The 21,390-nt window shown below is 36.3% G+C and overlaps 3 protein-coding genes across 3 annotated transcripts; 2 read left to right on the top strand and 1 right to left on the bottom strand.

Annotated features, from left to right (window-relative positions):
• The first annotated feature begins 99 nt into the window (after window positions 1-99).
• On the top strand, window positions 100-4,150 carry LOC117128194. Its single transcript, XM_033280063.1, has 5 exons — window positions 100-1,787; window positions 1,859-2,563; window positions 2,769-3,154; window positions 3,233-3,314; window positions 3,397-4,150. The coding sequence occupies exons 1-5, from the start codon at window positions 909-911 to the stop codon at window positions 4,087-4,089; spliced, it is 2,745 nt and encodes a 914-aa protein (XP_033135954.1). The 5' UTR covers window positions 100-908; the 3' UTR covers window positions 4,090-4,150.
• Window positions 4,151-17,203: 13,053 nt separating this feature from the next.
• On the top strand, window positions 17,204-18,321 carry LOC103849437 (replication protein A 70 kDa DNA-binding subunit-like). Its single transcript, XM_009126201.3, has 5 exons — window positions 17,204-17,350; window positions 17,431-17,695; window positions 17,772-17,868; window positions 17,950-18,074; window positions 18,173-18,321. Exons 1-5 carry the CDS (start codon window positions 17,204-17,206, stop codon window positions 18,319-18,321), a joined length of 783 nt encoding a protein of 260 aa, XP_009124449.2.
• A 2,023-nt stretch (window positions 18,322-20,344) lies between these two features.
• On the bottom strand, window positions 20,345-21,320 carry LOC117128196 (putative pentatricopeptide repeat-containing protein At1g28020). The gene has a single exon (XM_033280064.1). It carries the CDS (start codon window positions 20,775-20,777, stop codon window positions 20,370-20,372), a length of 408 nt encoding a protein of 135 aa, XP_033135955.1. The 5' UTR covers window positions 20,778-21,320; the 3' UTR covers window positions 20,345-20,369.
• Window positions 21,321-21,390: the final 70 nt, after the last annotated feature.

Raw genomic sequence — 21,390 nt, 5'->3', positions numbered from 1 at the left:
AATTAATTGTACTACAGCAGTAGCAGTAGACCCTCTATAAATTAATAACATTGAGACTTATAGAGATATTAACTTACAAAAGTTTCTTGGGAAATCTGTTTTTTTAGAGCAAAAAAAAGGTAACTATGTCCCTTTAGACTAATCTGTACTACTTTATGTCCTATTAGACTAATTTTTTCGAAAATGGCAGTAATGCCCTTAAAATTGTAATTTTTTGAAAAAGATAAATAATGAGTTCGACAAGCGGGATCGATCGATCCAGATTTACAAGTTACAGTGGATCGCTCGATCCCGATAATTATTCAGAACAAAAAAAAACGCGAAATATATACTGATCGACCTGGTCCATTTCACTCGATCGGCGAAGGTCGATTCCTTACAGATCGACCGATCCACTAAGAATAGATCGATCGATCCCGTGCCCAGGAAAGAATCCCAAATCGATTTTTTTGGTTTTGTATGATTATATCCGGGTTGATTCCCACTTGATTTGAACCGACCAAGCATGATTTCAACTTTTTAAGCTCGATTTCTCTGGGACAAAACCCTTAATTTCCCATTCACGAACAAAGGGAGAGAAAATCAAATTCTCACCCAAAGTTCATTAACCCTAACTCACTCAATTCTCTGATTTGGACGATTATTTGGCCTAACTCATACAATTTCGTGAGCTTTTTACGAATCTATCACTCTTTAGTTCGTTCTGCAAAGGTATGAAACTCTATCTCCACTTCTTTTTAGAGTTTGAAATTAGAAAGGTAAAAGGTAGATTTTTGAGTTAGTTAAGATATTTAGACTTCAATCATGTGTTAAGGTGATGATTAGAGAAGATTTTGTACACAATCATGGTTTAAATCATATTTTCGGGATAGATTTAGGGATTTTAGGTTTTTGTTATTAATAGATATATGTTGTATTGTTTTCAAATTTCAGGTATGGAGTTGGAGTTGCCTAATCGTTTATACGGTGAGGGATTGGAACCTCAGGTTAAGAAGATTAATAACAGCTGCCGACTAAAACTTCTCGAGTTGCTAAAAGAAAAAATGGAACCAGAATTCGATGAAGTTATGAAAGATCCCATTTTTTCACAGATTATGGTTATCCAGAAGAATGATCTGAAGTTTTCGGCGAGGTTGGTACACTCTTTTTTGTGTAAGGAGTTGATGACAAGCAAGAGACATGAGAAGTGGTTCACTTTCGCTAGGAGACCTCTGCGTTTTGGATTGCAAGAGTATCATGCTGTCACTGGTCTGAAAGTGAAGCGAGAGAATAACAGTGGGCTAGTGACATGGAAAGACGATAATGGTTTTTGGAGCAAGCAGATAAAGACAAATGGAAAAATAAATTTGCAGATCATAAAAAAGAAGCATTTGGAAGAGAGCAATACCTGGACTTGGGTTGATAGGGTGAGACTGATATATCTTTGCGTTATTATGGGTGTGGTGATGGGAAAGGATGAGAAGGTGAATATCCCGCATCTGTACATGAAGTTGGCGATGGATTTGGAGAAGCTTCGGAATTATCCATGGGGTCTGTATTCGTTTGATTTCCTTCTGAAGCAAATTGATAAAACAAGGCATAAATTAGAGCAGAAAGAGGGGTATCTGATGGAAGGATTCTTGTTTGGTTTCCAAATTTGGATAATGGAAGCTGTTCCTGCTTTAGGAGAGATTTGTGGCACAAAAGTCAGTAAAGATTTTACAGGTCCACTGTGTGGTAATTGGAGAGGATGTGCAAAATGTTCTTATGAAGATATCATTGGCGTTGAGAACTTATTCCCAGAAAACGTATGCAAATTTATTTTCAAATTAAAATATTTATTGTTTTGTTCACTTTACTAATGATTTGATTGATGTAGGGAATTTTGCATTCATTCATGGAATCCCACATAGATGGAGTGGTCCTTTTGGCAACTGATTTTGTACAGAAGGATGAGAAGAAAGATGAAAGAGTAGATCGTATTTTAGATATGATCAATAGTAAACATGATTGGAACAATCATGTTTGGGGAGTAAAAGAAGGTACGAACTCTGAATTTGAGGAATCTGGCGAAGAGAAAGGAGAGGATCAAACAGCTGATACTGAGAGAGGTGAAAATAGTCATGTTGCAGGGAATGTTGATGGCACAGCTGATGTTTCGGGAAGAAACAAGAGAAAGCATGCAGACCGAGGAGCAGAGTCAAGGAAAAAGAATGTTTTGTGCCACCTAGCTGCTTCATCAAAAGGAAATATTGACACAGATATGAAAAATTTCTTGGAGGATCTGGTACAAGCTTCTTTTACTGCTTTTGGGGAGAAATTCTGTCAGCAGTTCTCGGACAGGTTGGGTAAGATTGAGACTGAGGTTACACAACTCAGGACAGCTTCAGAGAGAACTGAGCAATTTGAGACCGTTGTAACCGACAGATTGGGGAAAATTGAGGCTGAGGTTACACAGCTCAGGACAAGTTTAGTGGTGACTGAATTGGTGGGAAAGAGTGATCAAGCAAGCGGTCCTAGCTTGACCAAAATCAACAGTGGTCCTAGCACCAGCAAAAAAGGAACTGCTCCAACAAAGAAAAAGGTAACTACTAAGAGAAAGAGTTAAAAGATGTTGAAAGCTTGGAACTAGGCGATGGAATGTAGGTCTTTGAAGCTAGGTTTGATGTAATATGTATTTGGAAGTTTGTATGTTTATTATGGATTTCGAACTTGGCGTTTATGTCTATTCTCTATTTTGAACATGAAACTTGTATGTGTAATTTGTAATTGTACGTGTTTGTCAACAGGCTGTAAAAAACCAAGAGTTAAAGACTGCTGATTCGTGTGTCAATTTACCTCGTGCAAAAGTTACTCAATCATCAGCTAGTGATCTTCGTATGGGTACACAAGAGTTTTTGGAAAGTTGCATGAAGAACCTTCCATTAGACACATTTGTGAAAGGTTTGAATCCTTCTCAAGCTAAAGTCGAAGATTCATTGGATTGGTTGGAACTTCCTAAATCATTGAAGAAGCCAACAGATTCATTGGAACTTCAAAAATCATTGAAGAAGCCAGCGGTCCGATTAGATGACCGAGATATAGAGCTAGACGGCGAAAATTTCCCTGATCGCTGCTTGGTGTTTGTGCATCCTACAGATTTTAAGAAGATGCAGGACTGGCAAGATACACGAACGTATGTTATTCCTTTGTATATATCATTCGGTTGATTTTCTTAATAATTGACATCTCTACCATTGTATTTTGTTTACAGAGCTATACAGATTGGTCCTTCTATGTTAGACGGTGATCTAGCCGGACGTATTATGTCTGCCAGCAGTTGGCTTAAAAACTACGTAAGCATTCGACTGGTTATTTCTATAAAATGTTACCTATTATATTACTGTATACATTACAGATTTGTCTTCGTTTTTGCAGGAAATTGATGCTATAATGTATGTTTTCCGGGAAAGAACAACATTGAAACGATGGAACGTAGATCGTGTTGCTTTCATGACATGCGTCTTCAGCGACCTCATTGCTAAGGATTACCAGAATTTCTGTAAGGGAATTAAAAAATACACTATGGATCCATTACTACTGCAATACGGTAAAGGTGAACTGCCTTCCCATGGAAGAACACAAATGTTGTGGAATGTCGATGTGGATCGGATGTACGTTCCTGTCTGGGTCAATTGCAACCATTGGATTGCTTTATGCATCAGTTTTGTGACTAGGAATATCCAGGTGTTTGACTGCGGGGGTAAAAAAAAAATCAAGGAAGTGGAAGCTTTCGCGCAGCTTATTCCTCGGATTGTCAAGGCCGTGCAGTCATTGACAATACAGAAGCATCTCCACATCACTCCGTACAATGTTTCCTATGTACCTATGAGTGGTCTTAACCGACTTCAATGTCATTGTGGTGTGTACACTATAAAACACATCGAATGCCACGTGCTTGGGTTGGACATATTTATGGTGAATGATGAGAACATCTGGGGAGCTCGGATAAAGATTATGTGGGATCTATGGGAAGCAGCTAATGATCTAGAACTGATTGAGAGAATGTCAAAGTATGAACCTATTAAGTGTAGTAAGCCTGCCGAGTATGTTGAGATTGATGATTTATGATTTATTGTTGGTTATGCTTTTTTAAACTTATTTTGTAATGATTTTAGGAGTTTGTGTTTTAATGGTTTTTTTCTATATACAGTACTTGATCTTACAAAATAAAAGACAACATTAACAATTGCGAATCCGGTAAATCTAAGTATATCGATCGATCTGTTCCATTACGACCAATGGATCGACCGTTCAATATACAGATCGATCGATCCACACTTCGTGGACATCACAGTTTGTTTAAGGGATTGATTGAATCAGATCTCCTAACCAAGTTAATACGGCATGAAGATTAAACAAAGTCCTCCCAAACTGAAACAAAGTTACTAATATTCAAGCAAATATAATCTGAAAAACTGAAACAAAGTTGTCACAAACAGAAACAAAGTTACTAGAAATCAAGCAAAAGAAGTTTGTTAAAATTTCACTAAATTGTGAAGAACACAGCCAACAAATCCACTATATTGGCATCTTGCAAGTTGCTCTATTATGACCACCAAGACCACATCTACTGCACTTACGAGACTGACCCCCCTGTGATCCTTGTGATGATCGGATTTTGTCTTCAACAGTTTCATATCTGCGTTTTCTATTTCTTCCAAGAGATCTTCTTGTCTCAGGCGGTAGCACTTCAGAATTTTCCACAACTTGTGGGACAGACCAACCATCTTCAGGAACTGAAATGGGATTTATGCTTTCTTGATAAGCTTCTCTCCAAGCTCCCGTGGTATACAAAAAATCAGTCAATGTATATGGTTCTCTACCAACAAAGAAACCAGCTTTTATTGCGTGTCTACAAGGGATTTTCGAGAGGTCGTACTTCCCACAAGAACAAGTCCGTTTGTCCAAATCAACAAAGCAGTCAATTGTATCGCCTTTAACAAGCAGCTGGCTATCGGTTACAGGGTAAACTGCGAAAGTTTTCCCCTTTCCAATTCTCCTATCAATCTTTTCCTCCACATCTATGGTCAAACGGTGGGTGTGCTTTGAAATCAACTTCTTACGCTTAAAAAACCAACGTGTCAGCATTTCTCTAATACTGTCCAATAAAGGAATTACGGGAAACTCTCTCGGCGAACGCAACGCAGAATTTATCGACTCTGCAGGATTGTTTGTCCTAATGTCATACCTGTATCCATGAAATTGACATCTAGCCCACTTTCTGACATCTGCTTCCATAAGATACGTTCCAATTGCTGGACTGATATTGCAAACATGAGCAAACGTCTTCTTGAAATCAACCACTCTATAAGCCTTTGAAGCCTTAGAAATCAACCCAGCTAATCCCTTCCCCTTGAAATATGATATCACATTATTCAACAAATGATGAATACAGATACCGTGTCTCGCTAGGGGATACACTTTCTCCACTGCCTTCGCTATTGACACTTGTCTATCCGAAATAAAAGCCAAACCATTATCATCAGCAACAACAACTTTTAATTCTCTCATAAACCATTCCCAAGACTGCTCATTCTCAGAGTCTACTATCCCAAATGCAATAGGATATAAATTTGAATTTCCATCTATAGCAGTTGCAACCAGTAGCACCCCTTTGAATTTACTCTTCAAGAATGTTCCATCGACAACAATGACACGCCTCATGACTGTGTTAAAGCCTCTGATCGATTGACCAAACGCTATAAACAGATATCGAAATCTACCATCGACGTCAGTCTTGTAAGAGGAATGTGTACCCGGATTGGCCTCTCGCAGCATGTGCAAATATTTTGGTATTTTCCCATAACTTTCCTCTGGAATACCTCTAACAGCGTTGACTGCATATTCACGGGAATCCCATGCTAAAGATTCAGAGATCTCACATCCATAATCATTGCGCATAATCTGAACAATATCTTTCGCTTTAGGCCCTTCCTTGATACCTTCATATTTATGCATTATCAGATTGCCTATCGTTTTCGCTGAAGCTGTCCTTCCGGCACTGGTTTTGTTTGAAGGTGCGCAGGAATGTACACCGACATACTTCTTAATAATAAAATATGTGGAGCCCTTCAAACACTCAGCTCGAGCACCCCAAAAGCACACCTTATCAGCGCATCTAATACACCAAACTGATTTATTGGAGTTGGTAACTGTGTAGTGAAAGTTATGCTTCATTGCACATAACTCAAACCTCGCTATCAAAACTGTTTTGTTGAGGAAAAGATCTCTCGTCTTAACCAATTCGACCACCTGACTCTTTGCCAATTTTTCTCTGTTTTCTTTTTCAGCATTGATCTTCTCAGCATCATCATCATCTCTTTCAACCTCGTCTTGCTTCATTTTTCCTTTCTTCTTCTCGTTATGCTTGTCAGCATCATAATCATCTCCATCAACTTCACTTTGCTTCATCTTCCCTTTCTTCTTCTCGTTATGCTTAGCCCCCTTAACAGTATTTGAAGCGGTCCCAATGTCACAAGGATTTCGCTTGTTCTCTTCACTAGTGCTTGCATCAGTTGGCATCTTATTAAGATCAATGTCGATCTTATTTGGATTTCCTTGCTTTGCTTTATAGCTGACACACAATTGAGTTGACTGATGCTTCTTACAAAACCCTAGAAAATTTTGAACTTGCCTTGAGTTTCCAATGATCACTGGTGGACAATTTGATGAATTGATCAATCCAATAGGAAGGTAACTCAACTCCAAATCAGCATCTGTTTCTTCAAAACCAAAATCCTCTATAACAATTTTCTGTAACTCTTCCAGAGAAGACTTCAATTCCAAAGCAAGTAACCTTCCCCCTTTCTTTTTATCAACATTAAAACTCCAACCTGAAGATACAACCAATTCCCAAACACCACATGAAGCATAGACATGAATCATGGTAGAAATAATGTGAAAATTTTGTGAAAATTTTGTGAACAATCAATGGAATATAGAAGACGGCTAAGAAGGTTGCCAAGGTATTTTTTGTCGTTTTTTTTTTGTTCTTTTTCGTTTTTTTTTTTTTTTTTTTAAAAATCGATTTTTTTTTAAAAAATAAAAGTGAATATTCTCAAATATTTTGTTTTCATATTTTTAGGAACTGATTTCTTATCCGTAGAATACAACTAATATGTAGAAATCAATTTCTACAGTTTTTTAGAATTATAGTAATGTTTAGAATTTGATTTCTACATGTTTTAGATTTATAGTAAATCTGTAGAAGTCGGTTTCTACATGTTTTAGAATTAGATTAATGTGTAGATTTTGATTTCTAAGAATTGTAGAATGCTAGGTTAAGCGCGGAATGTGTATTCTACATATTTGTAGAATACTCCTATTTACGTAGATCACGTATTCTAAATATTGTAGATTCAATGAAAAAAGTAGATTTCGTTTTCTACTTCGTAGAATGTCATTTCTACTTTTTTTAGAACATAATCTGAAATTTATAATTATAACTTTTTTATAACTGGAAAATATACCATTAAGTTCATATATGTATTTTAACAAATGTTACTATTTTTCCAAATTTTTTTTGTTTGTAAAACTATTTATTAAAATTATTTTCATAAATATTAAAGGGTATTATAGGAAAATATGACACAAAATATAGATTAGTCTAAAGGGACATAGTTACTATTTTTTTGCTCTAAAAAAACAGTTTTCCCAAGTTTCTTTAGTTAGATTTTTTATTTTAAGATATATTTATTCTAAGAAAAGAAAAATATTTGATTTTAGTGTATAGATATTAATTTTATTTTATTATTTGGTGTATATAATATATATTGCATAAAATTTAAATGTAGTTTTAGATATAATATTAATAAATCCCATCAAAAATATATTAAATGTTAAGAAAATATAAGGATAATTCCATTGTGAATATAAAACAAACAATATAATAATAGATTCTTCTTTATATAAAATATGTATACATATAAATTATTAATTTATAATTTTAATGAGATCATATATTTACATAGAATTTTCTAATAAGTTATTATCTTATTTTTTAATCGATTTGTGTCAAATTTTGAACTGATCCAAGTTGAGACCAGAGAAATTTATTAATTTATAAAAATTATTAATTTATCGAGTATTAATTTATAAAGGTTCTATTGTATAGGATGACATATAATGTACAAGTCCGTTGCTTGCATGCTACTGCACTAGATTAGCAATAATTAAGGCAAACATTCACTACATAATTAAGACAACACCAACGTCCATCACAAGCATAGATTCCTACGAATAGGGCATGAACTATATCTACATCTATTGCGTACACATTATTTTTAACAAAATATAAATTTATATAAATATTTTTCAGTTAATCAAATTTTTATGACTATTTATCATTCAACTTGTAACCACTACAAGAAAACACAAGTTTTACGAGGGCAGTTTTCCTCGTTACTTCGTCGTAAAAGCAGTGTTACGAGGAATTAGCGAGGAAACCCGTTTCGTCGTTATACGTTTGTCGTAACGCATATATTCTCGCTAATTCGTCGTAAGGTAGCGAGGAAATAATTTCGTCGTAAAAGCGAAGGAGGATATTTCGTCGTAAAGACCACGTAAAGATTCCACATAAGGACGTCGCTAAGTTTCCTCGTAAATACCACGAAAAACTTTCCTCGTAAAACCCACGTAAATAAATACTCGTAAAATAAACGTAAATACCTTGACAGCTTTCCACGTAAAGAAAACGTAAAAACCTTGATAGATTTCCACGTTATTTCCTTGTAAAAGTTTCCTTTTAAAAACCACGTTAAGCTTCCACGTAAAGAAGCCGCAAAATTAGCTACGAATTTACTTCGTTTCATTATTTTATAGAAATATAAAAAATTATAATTATAAATATAATTTAAATTATTTAAATTATTAATAAAATTAAAATTCTAAAAAAAATCAAAACCAAAATATTTTATATATAAATAAGTTTTGAATTCATAATACAAGAACCGAAATTAAAAAGAACTAAGGGTGGTCGTTAATCGCCTGGTAGAATTCATCACTCCTCGCCTGAACATCCGCCTCGGCATGTGAGTCGTCGGTCGGTGACTCGCCTGGGATAGGATTTTGTTGTCGCATGGTCCTCAACAAAGTCTCCCATTCCGGATTTGTGGCCGCTACAACGTCCAAGAAGCCCTCGAGTCCACCCATACGAGATCGCAGCTGAGTAGACTCTCTACGCAGCTCTTCGGACTCCCTACGCAGCTGAGAGACTTCATCATCCCGTCGCTGAACATAAGACGATGTCGCTCTCGGAACATCGTTGACGGAACCAATCCCCAACGTCCGTCCCTTTTTTTTAGGGACAACCTTAAAAACAAAAAATAAATTTTGTTAGTAAAAATTTAAAGTTAAATTAAATGAATATTTAAGAAAATTAAAATTTTAGAAAATTTACCTCCTCGTAAAGCTTATCCACTTCAGGTGTGGATAAGGTGACGGGTAATCCATCGGTGGACTGTTGGGTCAGCTGGGTCTGGCGTTCTTCAACCCGAGCAGCCAAATCGTTGTAGATTTGCTCGGACTTGCCATCTATAAATCGGCCCGCCTTGTTCTTGTGGGTCCTCTCGTAAAGTTGCATAAGAGACGGGAATTCTCCCGTCTCTTTGGCCTAAAAAAATTTAAGAAAGTTGTTAGAATATATATAAAAATATACTAAAAATTTAATATAATTAAATTTTTAATTACCATTTCCAAACGGACACCGGCGTGGGGTTTTTGGCCCGTAGTGTGAAGCATCGGCCCGTTCCCGTGCTCATCGACTGTGTTACGGGAGTTAGAGCAAGACTGGGCGATTCTAATGGAATCAGGAAGACGCCAATATCGGATGAGGCCATCCCAGACATCCGTGGTGAGCTCAGCGGGTTTGCCACGCTCATACCCCTTCACGATCCAGTCACCCTTCCAGTTGGAGACCGTGTCCAACAAGCGAACTTTCGCCTTCGCGACAAACTTCTTCCTCACCCTCTCAGTGATCCCCAAGGCCCAATTATATTTTTGCTGTTGGAAAAAATAATTTATAATTAGTTTTTCAGAAAAAAATATATATATAAATAATGAAAAAATTTAAAGATATATATTTAATTAATAGAACTTACAGCGTAAATTTTGAACCACGTCTTTCTGACGTAGTGGGGCGTCGTTTTCCAGTTCGGATGTGGCATGGAGAAGTAACCTTTTATCGTGTCGGTTACGTCCGATGCAAGACATCCGTCAATCCCCCACCTGAAAAATACAAATTTAAAATATAAATTATTTTTTAAAGTTATAAAAGAATTTAAAAAGAATAAAAAAATAATGAAACATACCATAAAGTTCCGTCCGGTCGGTCGGGGTCGATGACTGGTAAACCTTCTCTGCCTGGCAGACGGAGAATGTCCTCTACGGTGTACTGCGAGTAAGGAGCACTCGGAGGCACCATCAAATCGGGATGAATCTCGGCGGGCATCGGAGGTGCCGGCATCGGAGAAGGCACAGGAGGAGGAGCCATCTGGGGAGGCACGTGAGGAACCGATGGTGCACTAGAAGAAGGAGATCCAATGACTCTCTGAGTGTACTGAGTCTCGGGGACAGTCTCCTGACCCGAAGAACCGGGAGCTGAAGAAGACGACGGGTCTAAACGACTACCCGGCTCACCGAACATCTCTCTGTAATGGGCAGTAAGTCTACCTTTTCGAACCTGAGAAAAAAATTTAATTTTTTAAATTTTCGTGAACAATATACTTCCCAACATTATCCACCTAATCAACACTAAATAACATAAGATCCGTAAACCTATCTAAATTCCCTATACTAACCACCTAATCTATCCTAAACTAATCAAACTAGAGAGGAATTAGAGAGACTTACCATTGCTACGAATTAGGGAGGAAGTGGAGAGGAAGTGGAGAGGAAAGACAGAGCGAGCTCGCTCGGGATATATATAAGATTACTTGTCCTCGTAATTTCCTCGTAAACTTACGAGGAATTACAGAGGCCCGCGTTTTCATTTACGAGGAAATAGCGACGAAATACAAAGGCCCGCGTTTTCGTTAACGACGTTTTTACGACGAGTTAGGTTACGTGGAATTAACGAGTTAACCAGTTACGAGGAATTAGCGAGCCTATATTTTCTATAAATACCCACAACTTTCCTTCTCAAACCACACACAAACTCACAAAACACACCCTATCTCAAATCACACTCCTCACCAAAATACTTTTCAAATTAGAAATATTTGAAAAAAAAAGAAGAAAAGAAGATATTAGAATTTATGTGGGTGAGACTTAAGTCTCGCCACATATAATTCCAGTATCTTTCTTTTTTTCTTTTTTACTAGTTTTTATACTATGAGGAAGTAGCTAGTCCCGCTTTTCACCAAATTAGAAATATTTGGAAAAAAAGAAAGAGAAGAAGATATTAGAATTTATGTGGGCGAGACTTAAGTATTATAATTGCTGGAAGTCTTGCCACATGTAAATCTGGTGTCTCTCTTCTTTTTCTTTTTTTTTTCTAGTTTTTAGTCTACAAGGTTTTTACGACGATTTTTGTTACGAGGTGTTTACGACGAAATCATCCTACGTGGAATTAAAGAGTGCCTCCTTCGTCATTTACTTTACGTGGTATTTACGTCTATTTACCTTACGAGGTCTTTACGACGATTCCGTCCTACGTGGAATTAACGGGTTTCGCTTTCTTTATTTTTTTTAGTTTCGTCGTTATTTCCACGTAAGCTAACGAGTTCTTTACGACGATTCTGTCCTACGTGGAATAAACGAGGATTACGTCGTACATTCGACGTCAACTTACGAGGAATTAACGAGTATTACGTTTAAATCCCTAAAATCCGAAACCCCAAACCCCAAAACCCCATATTCCTTATCTTCTACTTCATATATTCCAAACCCCATCTTTATTTCCATTCCAAACCACAATTCCCACATTTACTTATTTATAAAACAAACTCCCACAATTTCTTATTCATAAAACAAACTCCCACATTACCTTATTCATAAAACAAACTCTCACATTACCTTATTCATAAAACAAACTACACAAAATCAAATACATCAATCGGATACATCGACATTCTCGTCATCACTAGAAATATCATCATTTTCATTAAACTCGTCTTCTACAGCTTCGTCTGTGGCATCATCGGTAAGATCTTCGTATTCGTGATTATGCGGATCAATGAGAAGGATGTCATCAATTTCTTGTTCAGGTTCCTCGACTTCATTTATCTGTTCTTCTTGCAATGGTGGTTCTTCTCCACTGATGATTCGTCCTCGAGGTGTAACTTTGATCACTGCTAACCAATTTATACCCGAATCTCTCATCCGAGGGTATGGAAGGAAGCTAACTTGGTCTGCTTGTGAAGCTAAGATGAAAGGCTCGAATTTGTTGTACCGACGTCCACCGTTGACATCAACTACACCAAATTTGTTAGACCGAACACCTCTGTTGACGACGGGGTCGAACCATTCACATTTGAAGATGACGCATTTCAGCTTCAGTATCCCTGGAAATTCGACTTCAATAATCTCCGTCAAGATCCCGTAGAAATCTGTTTCCCCTTTCACACATATTCCATAGTTACTGGTCGCCCGCTGTCTACCATACTCATATGTGTGAAAAGTGTAGCCTCGTGTGAAATACATCTGTGATGTGGTGACCTTTACAAGTGGAGATTGAATTACTTCGTGTAACCACTTAGGATAATCTGCATCGTCGTCATAATCAACCTGCAAAAATAAAGAGAACATTAAAATACAAATCATGTATGAAAAAATAGTTTGAGTTATAATACCTGATTCCGCAACCACTTAATGAAGTGCTGATCTTTCCTTTTGTCTACGTCACTTGTGGATATACCAGGAAATGTTTCTTCGACTTGAGAAACAAATAGGCTGTAAAATTAATCACATTTCATAGGAATGAATCTCTTGCAATTATATAATTAATTATATGTGTTTTGAAGTGTCCATATATGTTACCTTTCAAAATAACGCATCAATGGATCCTCGCAATTGAGTAGAATATAGGTGTGTGCACTATGAGCGTCTTGTTCACTCGACCACCAAACCTCTTTAGACTTCCCACCGAGTCGTCCAATCTGGCTAAAGATGTCTGGAACACCAGCAACTGCATATGTTGGCGCAACTCCACCATCATCATATCTTCTTGGAGCTCTTCTACGGGTACGTACTTTTGACGCAAAGTAGTACGATGTGAAGTGAGAAACTTCTTCCGTCAAACTTCCAGCAATTATAGAACCTTCAACTTTGGCGAGGTTCTTTGCTTTTCCCTTCAAATATTTCATGGCTCGCTCATACTGATACATCCATCCGTAATGTACAGGTCCACGAAGCAATGCTTCATATGGGAGGTGGACAGCTAGATGCTCCATGACGTCAAAAAATCCAGGAGGAAATATCTTCTCCAAGTTGCACAATAAGATGGGAATGTTCTCCTGAAGCTGTTCCACAACTTCTTCTTTAAGAGTGCGTGTGCTCAGATCCCTGAAAAATGCTCCAATGCCTTTTATATTCCAAAACAATTAAACACATTGTTAGTCGTATATTATTTTGCAAACTAGACCGTTATAAAATTATTGTGATATAAAACACTACGAACCTGCAAGTGCTTCATGTACGTTTGTTGGAAGTAGCTCCGCAAATGCAAAGGGCAGTAGTCGTTGCATAAAGACATGACAATCATGACTCTTCATCCCAGAGAACTTTTGACCCTTTTCAACACATCTAGAGAGATTTGAAACATACCCATCGGGGAACTTCACTTCTGATGCCACCCAGTTGAACAACACCGACTTTTTTTCTGAAGACAGTCTGAATATCGGAACGGGAACTTGTCCATTGCTTTTAATATGTAACTCGCTTCTTGAGCAAATATCCGGCAAGTCCAACCTCGATTTTATGTTGTCTTTTGTCTTCCCTGGGACATTCAATATTGTATTCATGATGTTCTCAAAGAAATTCTTCTCTATATGCATCACATCGAGGTTGTGGCGCAGAAGAAGATCCTTCCAATATGGCAACTCCCAAAATATACTCTTCTTGTGCCAGTTGTGATGAACACCGTAAGAATCAGGCATATTACGAGGGACATGCCAATTACCACCCCAACGAACTGTTTCGTTAGCTCCGTAGTAGTCGATTTGTGCTTCAATTTGTTCTCCAGTTAGATATGGTGGAGGAGTGTCTCTCACAACCCTTTTGTGCCTAAACAAATTCTTGTTTCTTCGGTAAGGATGGCCAATGGGAAGAAATCGACGATGACAATCAAACCAACTTGTCTTCCTACCATTCTTCAGTTGAAACGCATCTGTCGTTCCATTACAATATGGACAAGCTAATCTCCCATGTGTAGTCCATCCAGACAACATCCCATATGCAGGAAAGTCACTTATGGTCCACAAAAGCATAGCTCGCATCGTAAAATTCGTCTTCGTTGAACAGTCGTACGTCCTCACCCCTGTTGACCACAAATCCTTCAACTCTTTTATCAGTGGTTGTAGGAAAACATCCAGGGACCTTTTTGGATGGTTCGGACCAGGTATCAATATCGTCAAGAATAACAACTCCCGTTGCATGCACATCTCCGGTGGCAGGTTGTATGGCGTAAGAAAGACTGGCCACAATGAATATTGTCTCCCTGACATTCCGAACGGACTAAATCCATCTGTGCATAATCCGAGATACACATTCCGGCTATTGCTAGCAAAATCCGGATGTACTTTGTTGAAATGTTTCCAGGCTCTTGCATCTGATGGATGAGTCATCTCACCATCCGTCTGAGTATGCTCGGCATGCCATCTCATCTTTGCAGCAGTCTGCTCTGATTGATACAATCTTTTCAATCTGTCTGTAATTGGTAGGTACCACATCCTTTGGTACGGTACCCTATTACGTCCCCGTCCTTGCGGCTTGAATCGTGGCTTCTTGCAGAATCGACATACTTCTAGCTTCTCATCATCTCCCCAATAGATCATGCAGTTGTCGATGCAGACATCTATCATCTCCGAAGGCAACCCAAGACTATAAACTAATTTCTGAATCTCATAATAAGAATCAGCAGACACATTGTCTTCCGGCAAATACTCTTTAAACAAGTCCGCCCATTCGTTCATGCAACTTTCAGGTAGATTGTGATCAGTTTTAATATTCATCATTCTAGCAGCCAACGACAATTTAGAGAGACCTTCTCTACAACCACTGTAAAGTGGTTGATTCGCCGCGTTTAACATTCCGTAAAACTTTTTTGCATCTATATTAGGTTCTTCATCTTCATCATGAGCTACGAATGCATCAGCTACCATATCATGAACCCTATCATAATCTACCATCTCCTCCTGATGGTAACTATGTTCATTATGCAAATGATGATTAACCGGTTCTTCCTGAAAATTGCTATTACTACTACTAGCTTCATTCTGATCATAATTATAACCTTCCCCATGTTGAAACCAGATATAGTAATTTGGCGTGAAACCTCTATTTATTAAATGCTTCCAAACATTTTCACGGTTTGCCAATTTCGAATTGTTGCATTTCCGACAAGGACAGAACATCTTACCACTTTCTTGGGCGAGCGGTGTTGAATCTGCTTGGTGCATAAATGTCTCCAGCCCCGCAAGGTATTCTTTCGTCACTCTCCCGTTAGCATCTCTATGCATATACATCCAATTCCGCAACTCGTAAATAGTCCCAGAGCCAGCCATTTTTTTTTCTTTCACGTTTTTTGTTGTTGGTGTGTTTAAAATGATGTTCAAACATCCATATTTATAGAAAATTTCGAATCTGGTAGTTGTAATTTTACTATGAAATTACGACGAAAATTAATTGGATGGCCAAAAAAAAACGTGAGCCACCTACCAAGTTGGTGGATTCAAAATTTCCTCGTTAAGTACACGTAAAATATTTCGTCGTAAAGAACTCGCGAAATTTACGTGGCTTTTACGAGGAAATAGTTTTTCCTCGTAAAAGCCACGTCAATTTACATCGTCTTTACGACGAATATGTTTTGTCGTTATCTTACGACGAAATAACGATGCTTTTCTTTTTCCACGTACTTTCCTCGCAAAATCAACGTTTTTTTACGAGGATTCGTTTTCCTCGTTAAATTTCCTCGTTAAGGTTACGTTTTCTTGTAGTGAACAGTGGAAGATATCTTCTCTATTAAAAAAGAAGTCACAACTTCTTTTCATGTGTGATTTTTTTTTTTAAAATTAGACTTATTGAACCTATTACTAGAATATCAACTATTCTTACCATTATTAATATGACTACATAATACACGCAATATGAAACAGTACCCCTTTAAATATGGTTTACATAACCACCTACCCTTCCGATCTTTTGATGGAATTATCTTATATACTGCCGGTTAAGGACGTGATGTTTGCTATATGGTTTGATTAGAATAACCTTTTATATTTTGGTTTTGGTGTGACTATACCGCGGTTAATCAGTTTTACCAACATTAACATATCTTAATCCTTACCCATACTAATTTTCAAACCACCTACAAGTTGTATGATCGAATGCAAAATTAATTTTGCCTTCATTATAAATCCATATCAATTGTAATTTTGATCCAAATTATATTTTTTCTTTTGGTTTGATGTGACTATACTGCCGGTTAACAAGTTAAACCAACCTTAAACATATCTATATCCTTACCCATACTAGATTTCAAACCATCTATAACATTTGTGATAAAATTCGAATTTTTTTTTATAAATAAACCTATACCAATCGACAGTTTTGAAACACCTACAAAATTTGTGATCAAAGTCAAAAATATATTTTTCTTGAAAAGCAAGTATAATAATAAAATCAAATTAGTTGTAATATCTTTTAACTTGAAAAGCAAGTATATAGGAGCAAAATATCTCAACAGATACGGTTTTTCTAGATTTCTTGCTTGAGACTTGCAACATCTAATATTCTAACGATATGTATCAAACATATTTGTTAGAATTCACTAATTGCTGTTGCCGTTAACTACTCAACAAATCTACCATATTTTCTATAACAACTAATACATAAAATGGTACTATTTAGTGTCTATTAGTTTAAGATTTCACAGAATATACTCTCTACAATACCCTAACTATTTAACCATCTATAAATAACTACGCTAAGAATCATACTTCGACAGCACCTTCAATTTTCTGCAGCCATGTCAACTAATAAGAGTGTTTCTTTGCTTAAGGCCATCAAGCCATACAAACAAGGGTGGCACATTCAAGTTAAGTTGGTTCATTCGTGGAGACAGAAAACCATATATGGAGGAGATAGTCTTGAGTTGATCTTCGCTGATGAGACTGTGAGATGATTTGTGGTTATTTGTTTTTTTGTAATCATATTCATCTATGTACTAAGATTATCATCTATTTTTTGTTTCAGGGTGATAAAATCCACTATACGTGCAAGAGAACTTACATTCAACGTACGCAACGTGACCTGGGTCTTGGTGAATGGCATATGATAGATGTATTTTCGTTGTCTAATGCAACGGGACAGTATCGTACAACGAACCATACATACAAGATGTCCATCATTGAGGACACGAAAATATCAAAAAGTTCCCTTGTGTGTGATGATAAGTTCTTCAGTTTTGCCGGTTTTGAAGAGATTGGAAATGGAACCCTCAAAACTCATTTTCTAATTGGTTAGTGTATCAATCATAATTTGTTGTATTATTTAAGGTGATAAAGTTAATTTTGTTTAGCATGTTATTTTTTCAGATGTCATTGGTCAAGTGACCAGTCTTCGTGACATTCAAACTGTCCAAGTTTCTGGCAAGGATAAGAAGAAAGTTGAATTCCGCTTACTGGACAGCAGGTGAGTTAATATAACAAATTGATATATACACTCTTTATATAATATGTGATTGCTTATGGACTGAATGACTAATTATTTCAGTGGTCAAAGCATTGCCTGTTGTTTGTGGGGAAAGTATGCTGAACAGCTTGACGATCATCTCCAACAAACAAAAGATCCTAATATGGTGTGCTTGATCTGGTTTGCGAAAATTGAGTTTTACAAAGGTTTGAACAACCATAACCGAAAGCTTTGGATTTAATGTTAATTAAAATAACGTACTTATTTAATGTTTTTCTTCTTATCTCATGCTTATGTTTTATAGGAGAAGTTCAAGTAACCAATGCATTTGATGCATTACTAATCCTTTTCAATCCTGAGTTACCCGAAGCTCTTGCTTTAACAAACGTGTATGATTCTAAGCAACTTGACATACCTTCTTTCTTCTGTCCTTTTTTTGTCAAAGCAACTTGACAAAGTTTCTTATTCTTCTGTCTTCTTCACAAGCAGCTGTTAAGAGTGATTATGTAGCCTTGGCACAGAACAGCCTATACTGCATTAGTTCTTCTGTTTTCATCACAAGCAGCTGTTAAGAGTGATTATGTAGCCTTGGCTCATAACAGCCTAGGCTGTAATATAGATGATATACTCTTTTAAGGATATCCCCATTAGAACTGTTCTAAACAAGATAGTCTGTTCTTTTGTATATTTTTCATTTTACCTTTGCACTTGTACTTTCCATCACCTTTAAATATTCCCCTGCTCAATACAAACAGCTCGAGTGCTTATACACTATCTTAACATTGATATCGACAATAAACATTACTTTCTTCTAAACAGAAGCTAGAGACTGAAAGATTAGTTCTGACAAGAAATTTGGTTTATGTTTATACCATATTTACCATAAATAATTTTTTATCCAACTATCGCCTCGATAATTCCAAGTTATAATCCGCATCTACTCTATTAAAATAGAGTCATATTTTTTATCTACCATACACAAGTCTATGTTAGACCATTCATTAGAAATTTAACTAAACATCCTAAAATTACTCATATATAATATTCTTCTAACAAAAAAATATGCATCTAAACAATAACATTTCTAAGAAAAGATAAAATATTGTCATTAGGTAATTATCATTCGACTGTTTATCATATTTAATATAGATCATATTTTATATATTTCAGTAACTAATTTTGAAATTAAATATTATAGCTTAATTCTTTTTAAATTATCAAATTAAATTTTTAGATAAAACAAAATAAATAATATTTTATTGGTTGTAACATTTTATGTTTGATATTTTAGTAAAAATAAAAACAGTAAACTGAAATATAATATATTAAATAAATAATATTTTAAAATATAAAAAAAAAATTAATTTATTCACATAAAAACATTTCGAGAATAAAAATTTCTAAACAAAGAATCTAATAATTTTTTTCATTAATTCATATAAAACTAATGTTTAAAATTAAACTATTAATATTGATGTTGCATTTTAAATAAATAAACAAAAATACTTCATTAATATATGATTTGTACAATATCATCAAACAAATTTCAACAAATAAAAATTATATACACTAAAATTGATATTAAATATATTTCTTTATAATAAGTTAATTTAAAAATATAAATATATCCGACGGATTTGCGGGTTAATATCTAGTTATACAACTTATATTTCTAATCCTTGTAAATTTTGGATTTAAGAAGAACCTTGTTACATTGTTCAAATTCCAATAAGCAACACGTATAAAATTTATGTTAATATAATTTAATGGAGAATACTGAAAGATAACACGACAAAAACAAAGCATATAATCTTCTTTTGGGAAATTTAGTAAACTGTGGACCAAAACAATAAAATCCACAGCCATAATTTTGCTAGGTATCGTCCGAGCACGGCACATAAGATGAATACACCAATAGCAACATATCCCACGACCCTGACTATATATAAAAGCCCTTACCATCCTTAAGTGCATCCCATTTCTCTTCTTTCCAATCGAACTCATCAACTCCCCAACTCTCAATTCGTTTCTTTCTGCACAAAACCGAGAAATCAGCAAACCAGGTATGCTCAAGTCCAGCTTCGGTCCATCCGGTTCCCACTCTCCATATACCTTCTCGGCTCCTTCTACATCGTCCAGCTTCAACAAAGAACTAATAACATTTCGATATTCATCAGCCTCCAACTTTTCTTTCTTCTTACACTCGTCTTCCCAAAGACGGTGCACTTCTCCTTTACTCTCTGCCACACAGGCCCGTCCCTGCTATAAAGCAACTAAAGCATCTGCTTTAGGCCACAAAATATAAACAAAACATTAAGGCCACATGTCACTGAGTATTAGTTTAGGTCAGATGGTTTAATAGTTTAATTTGAGTTAGAAGATCGTAGTTTTTTTTTTGTAACTGAGCATATTGTAGTTCTATCTTCCTTTTTCCCAACATAGTTTTAATTTTTTACCATTCGATGATTCTATATACTTTTGTATGGGTTGCTTGTTACTATTTATTGTTGGTATTTGTATAAGAGGCCACAAAAAGTTTTTTTTGCTTTAGGCCACTCAAAATTATGGGACGGCCCTGCTGCCACACCACCATACATCTCTATCGCTTTCTTTGTTGATCCGGCTTTAGCGTAAGCATTTGCCATTGCAGCCATGGTCTCTCTTTCTAGCTTGATCCCTTCTTCTCCACTCCACATTCTCATAAACCTTGCCATAGACTCTACCTTTGACTCTGCCGCATATATCTTCAAGACTTCGTTCACCATGAGGCTATCGGGAGCCACGTTGTTCTCTTCCATCTCACGAAGAGAGAGCATCGAGTTGAACGGTGAAGCTTTCATGCGGAGACCTACCTCTCTCATCTTCTCAAAGTCTTCTGGAGTTGGACCGCAGATCCTTCCTTTACGCATCCACTCTGACGCCTAATAATAACATCACCATATGACATCAATCGACGAATATGTTCAGAGAGGATAGTAAATGAAACCTGAAGGGTTTGGAGAGATTGGTCGGGATCACGAAGCTTTTTGATGATGACTCTCACCTGAGAAGGGTTGATCTTATTCCCATGTTGCCGCCACTGTTATAGCACCGGATTGATTTGTGCTTTCCGATCAAGAGCCTCTGTTAGACGATGCTGCAATGTCTGATTCACAGACGAGGATAGGGTTTTGAAGGTGCGACTCCTGTAATGCGTTGCGTGTTGCCCAAGAATTCTTTGGTCTGCTAGGGTCTATGTAAGTGGTCAGTGGTGGATTTTGTGCCGCCTCTTTTTGTTTTTCCTTTTTAGGATATCTTAATTTGATTTAATTAATAGAAAAAAACTAGAATAGCACTAAACCAAGTTTATGTTCCCAAAGTAGTACTCAAGGCTCAAAGTCACAAAAATAGGTTTCATTAAAGAGGTAAATATACACTTATACCCCTTGGGTTAATTAATCCAAACCTTAGGGTTTAGAGTTAAGGGGTGGGGTTTTGGAATTAGAGTTTAAAATTTTATAAAAAAAAAAATACTAAAATAAA

The sequence above is a fragment of the Brassica rapa genome, chromosome A09 (assembly GCF_000309985.2).
Source record: "Brassica rapa cultivar Chiifu-401-42 chromosome A09, CAAS_Brap_v3.01, whole genome shotgun sequence".
In the NCBI taxonomy this organism is placed as follows: domain Eukaryota; kingdom Viridiplantae; phylum Streptophyta; class Magnoliopsida; order Brassicales; family Brassicaceae; genus Brassica; species Brassica rapa.
This window is presented reverse-complemented; position numbering and strand designations above follow the sequence as displayed.

Coding starts and splice junctions, on each gene's coding strand:
- LOC117128194 (XM_033280063.1), top strand. CDS start 909: ATGTTGTATTGTTTTCAAATTTCAGGTATGGAGTTGGAGTTGCCTAAT. Junction 2,564..2,768: donor CTGCTCCAACAAAGAAAAAG/GTAACTACTAAG, acceptor GTTTGTCAACAG/GCTGTAAAAAACCAAGAGTT. Junction 3,315..3,396: donor GCAGTTGGCTTAAAAACTAC/GTAAGCATTCGA, acceptor TCGTTTTTGCAG/GAAATTGATGCTATAATGTA.
- LOC103849437 (XM_009126201.3), top strand. CDS start 17,204: ATGTCAACTAATAAGAGTGTTTCTTTGCTTAAGGCCATCAAGCCATAC. Junction 17,869..17,949: donor TTCCGCTTACTGGACAGCAG/GTGAGTTAATAT, acceptor TAATTATTTCAG/TGGTCAAAGCATTGCCTGTT. Junction 18,075..18,172: donor GAAAATTGAGTTTTACAAAG/GTTTGAACAACC, acceptor TATGTTTTATAG/GAGAAGTTCAAGTAACCAAT.
- LOC117128196 (XM_033280064.1), bottom strand. CDS start 20,777: ATGCGTAAAGGAAGGATCTGCGGTCCAACTCCAGAAGACTTTGAGAAG.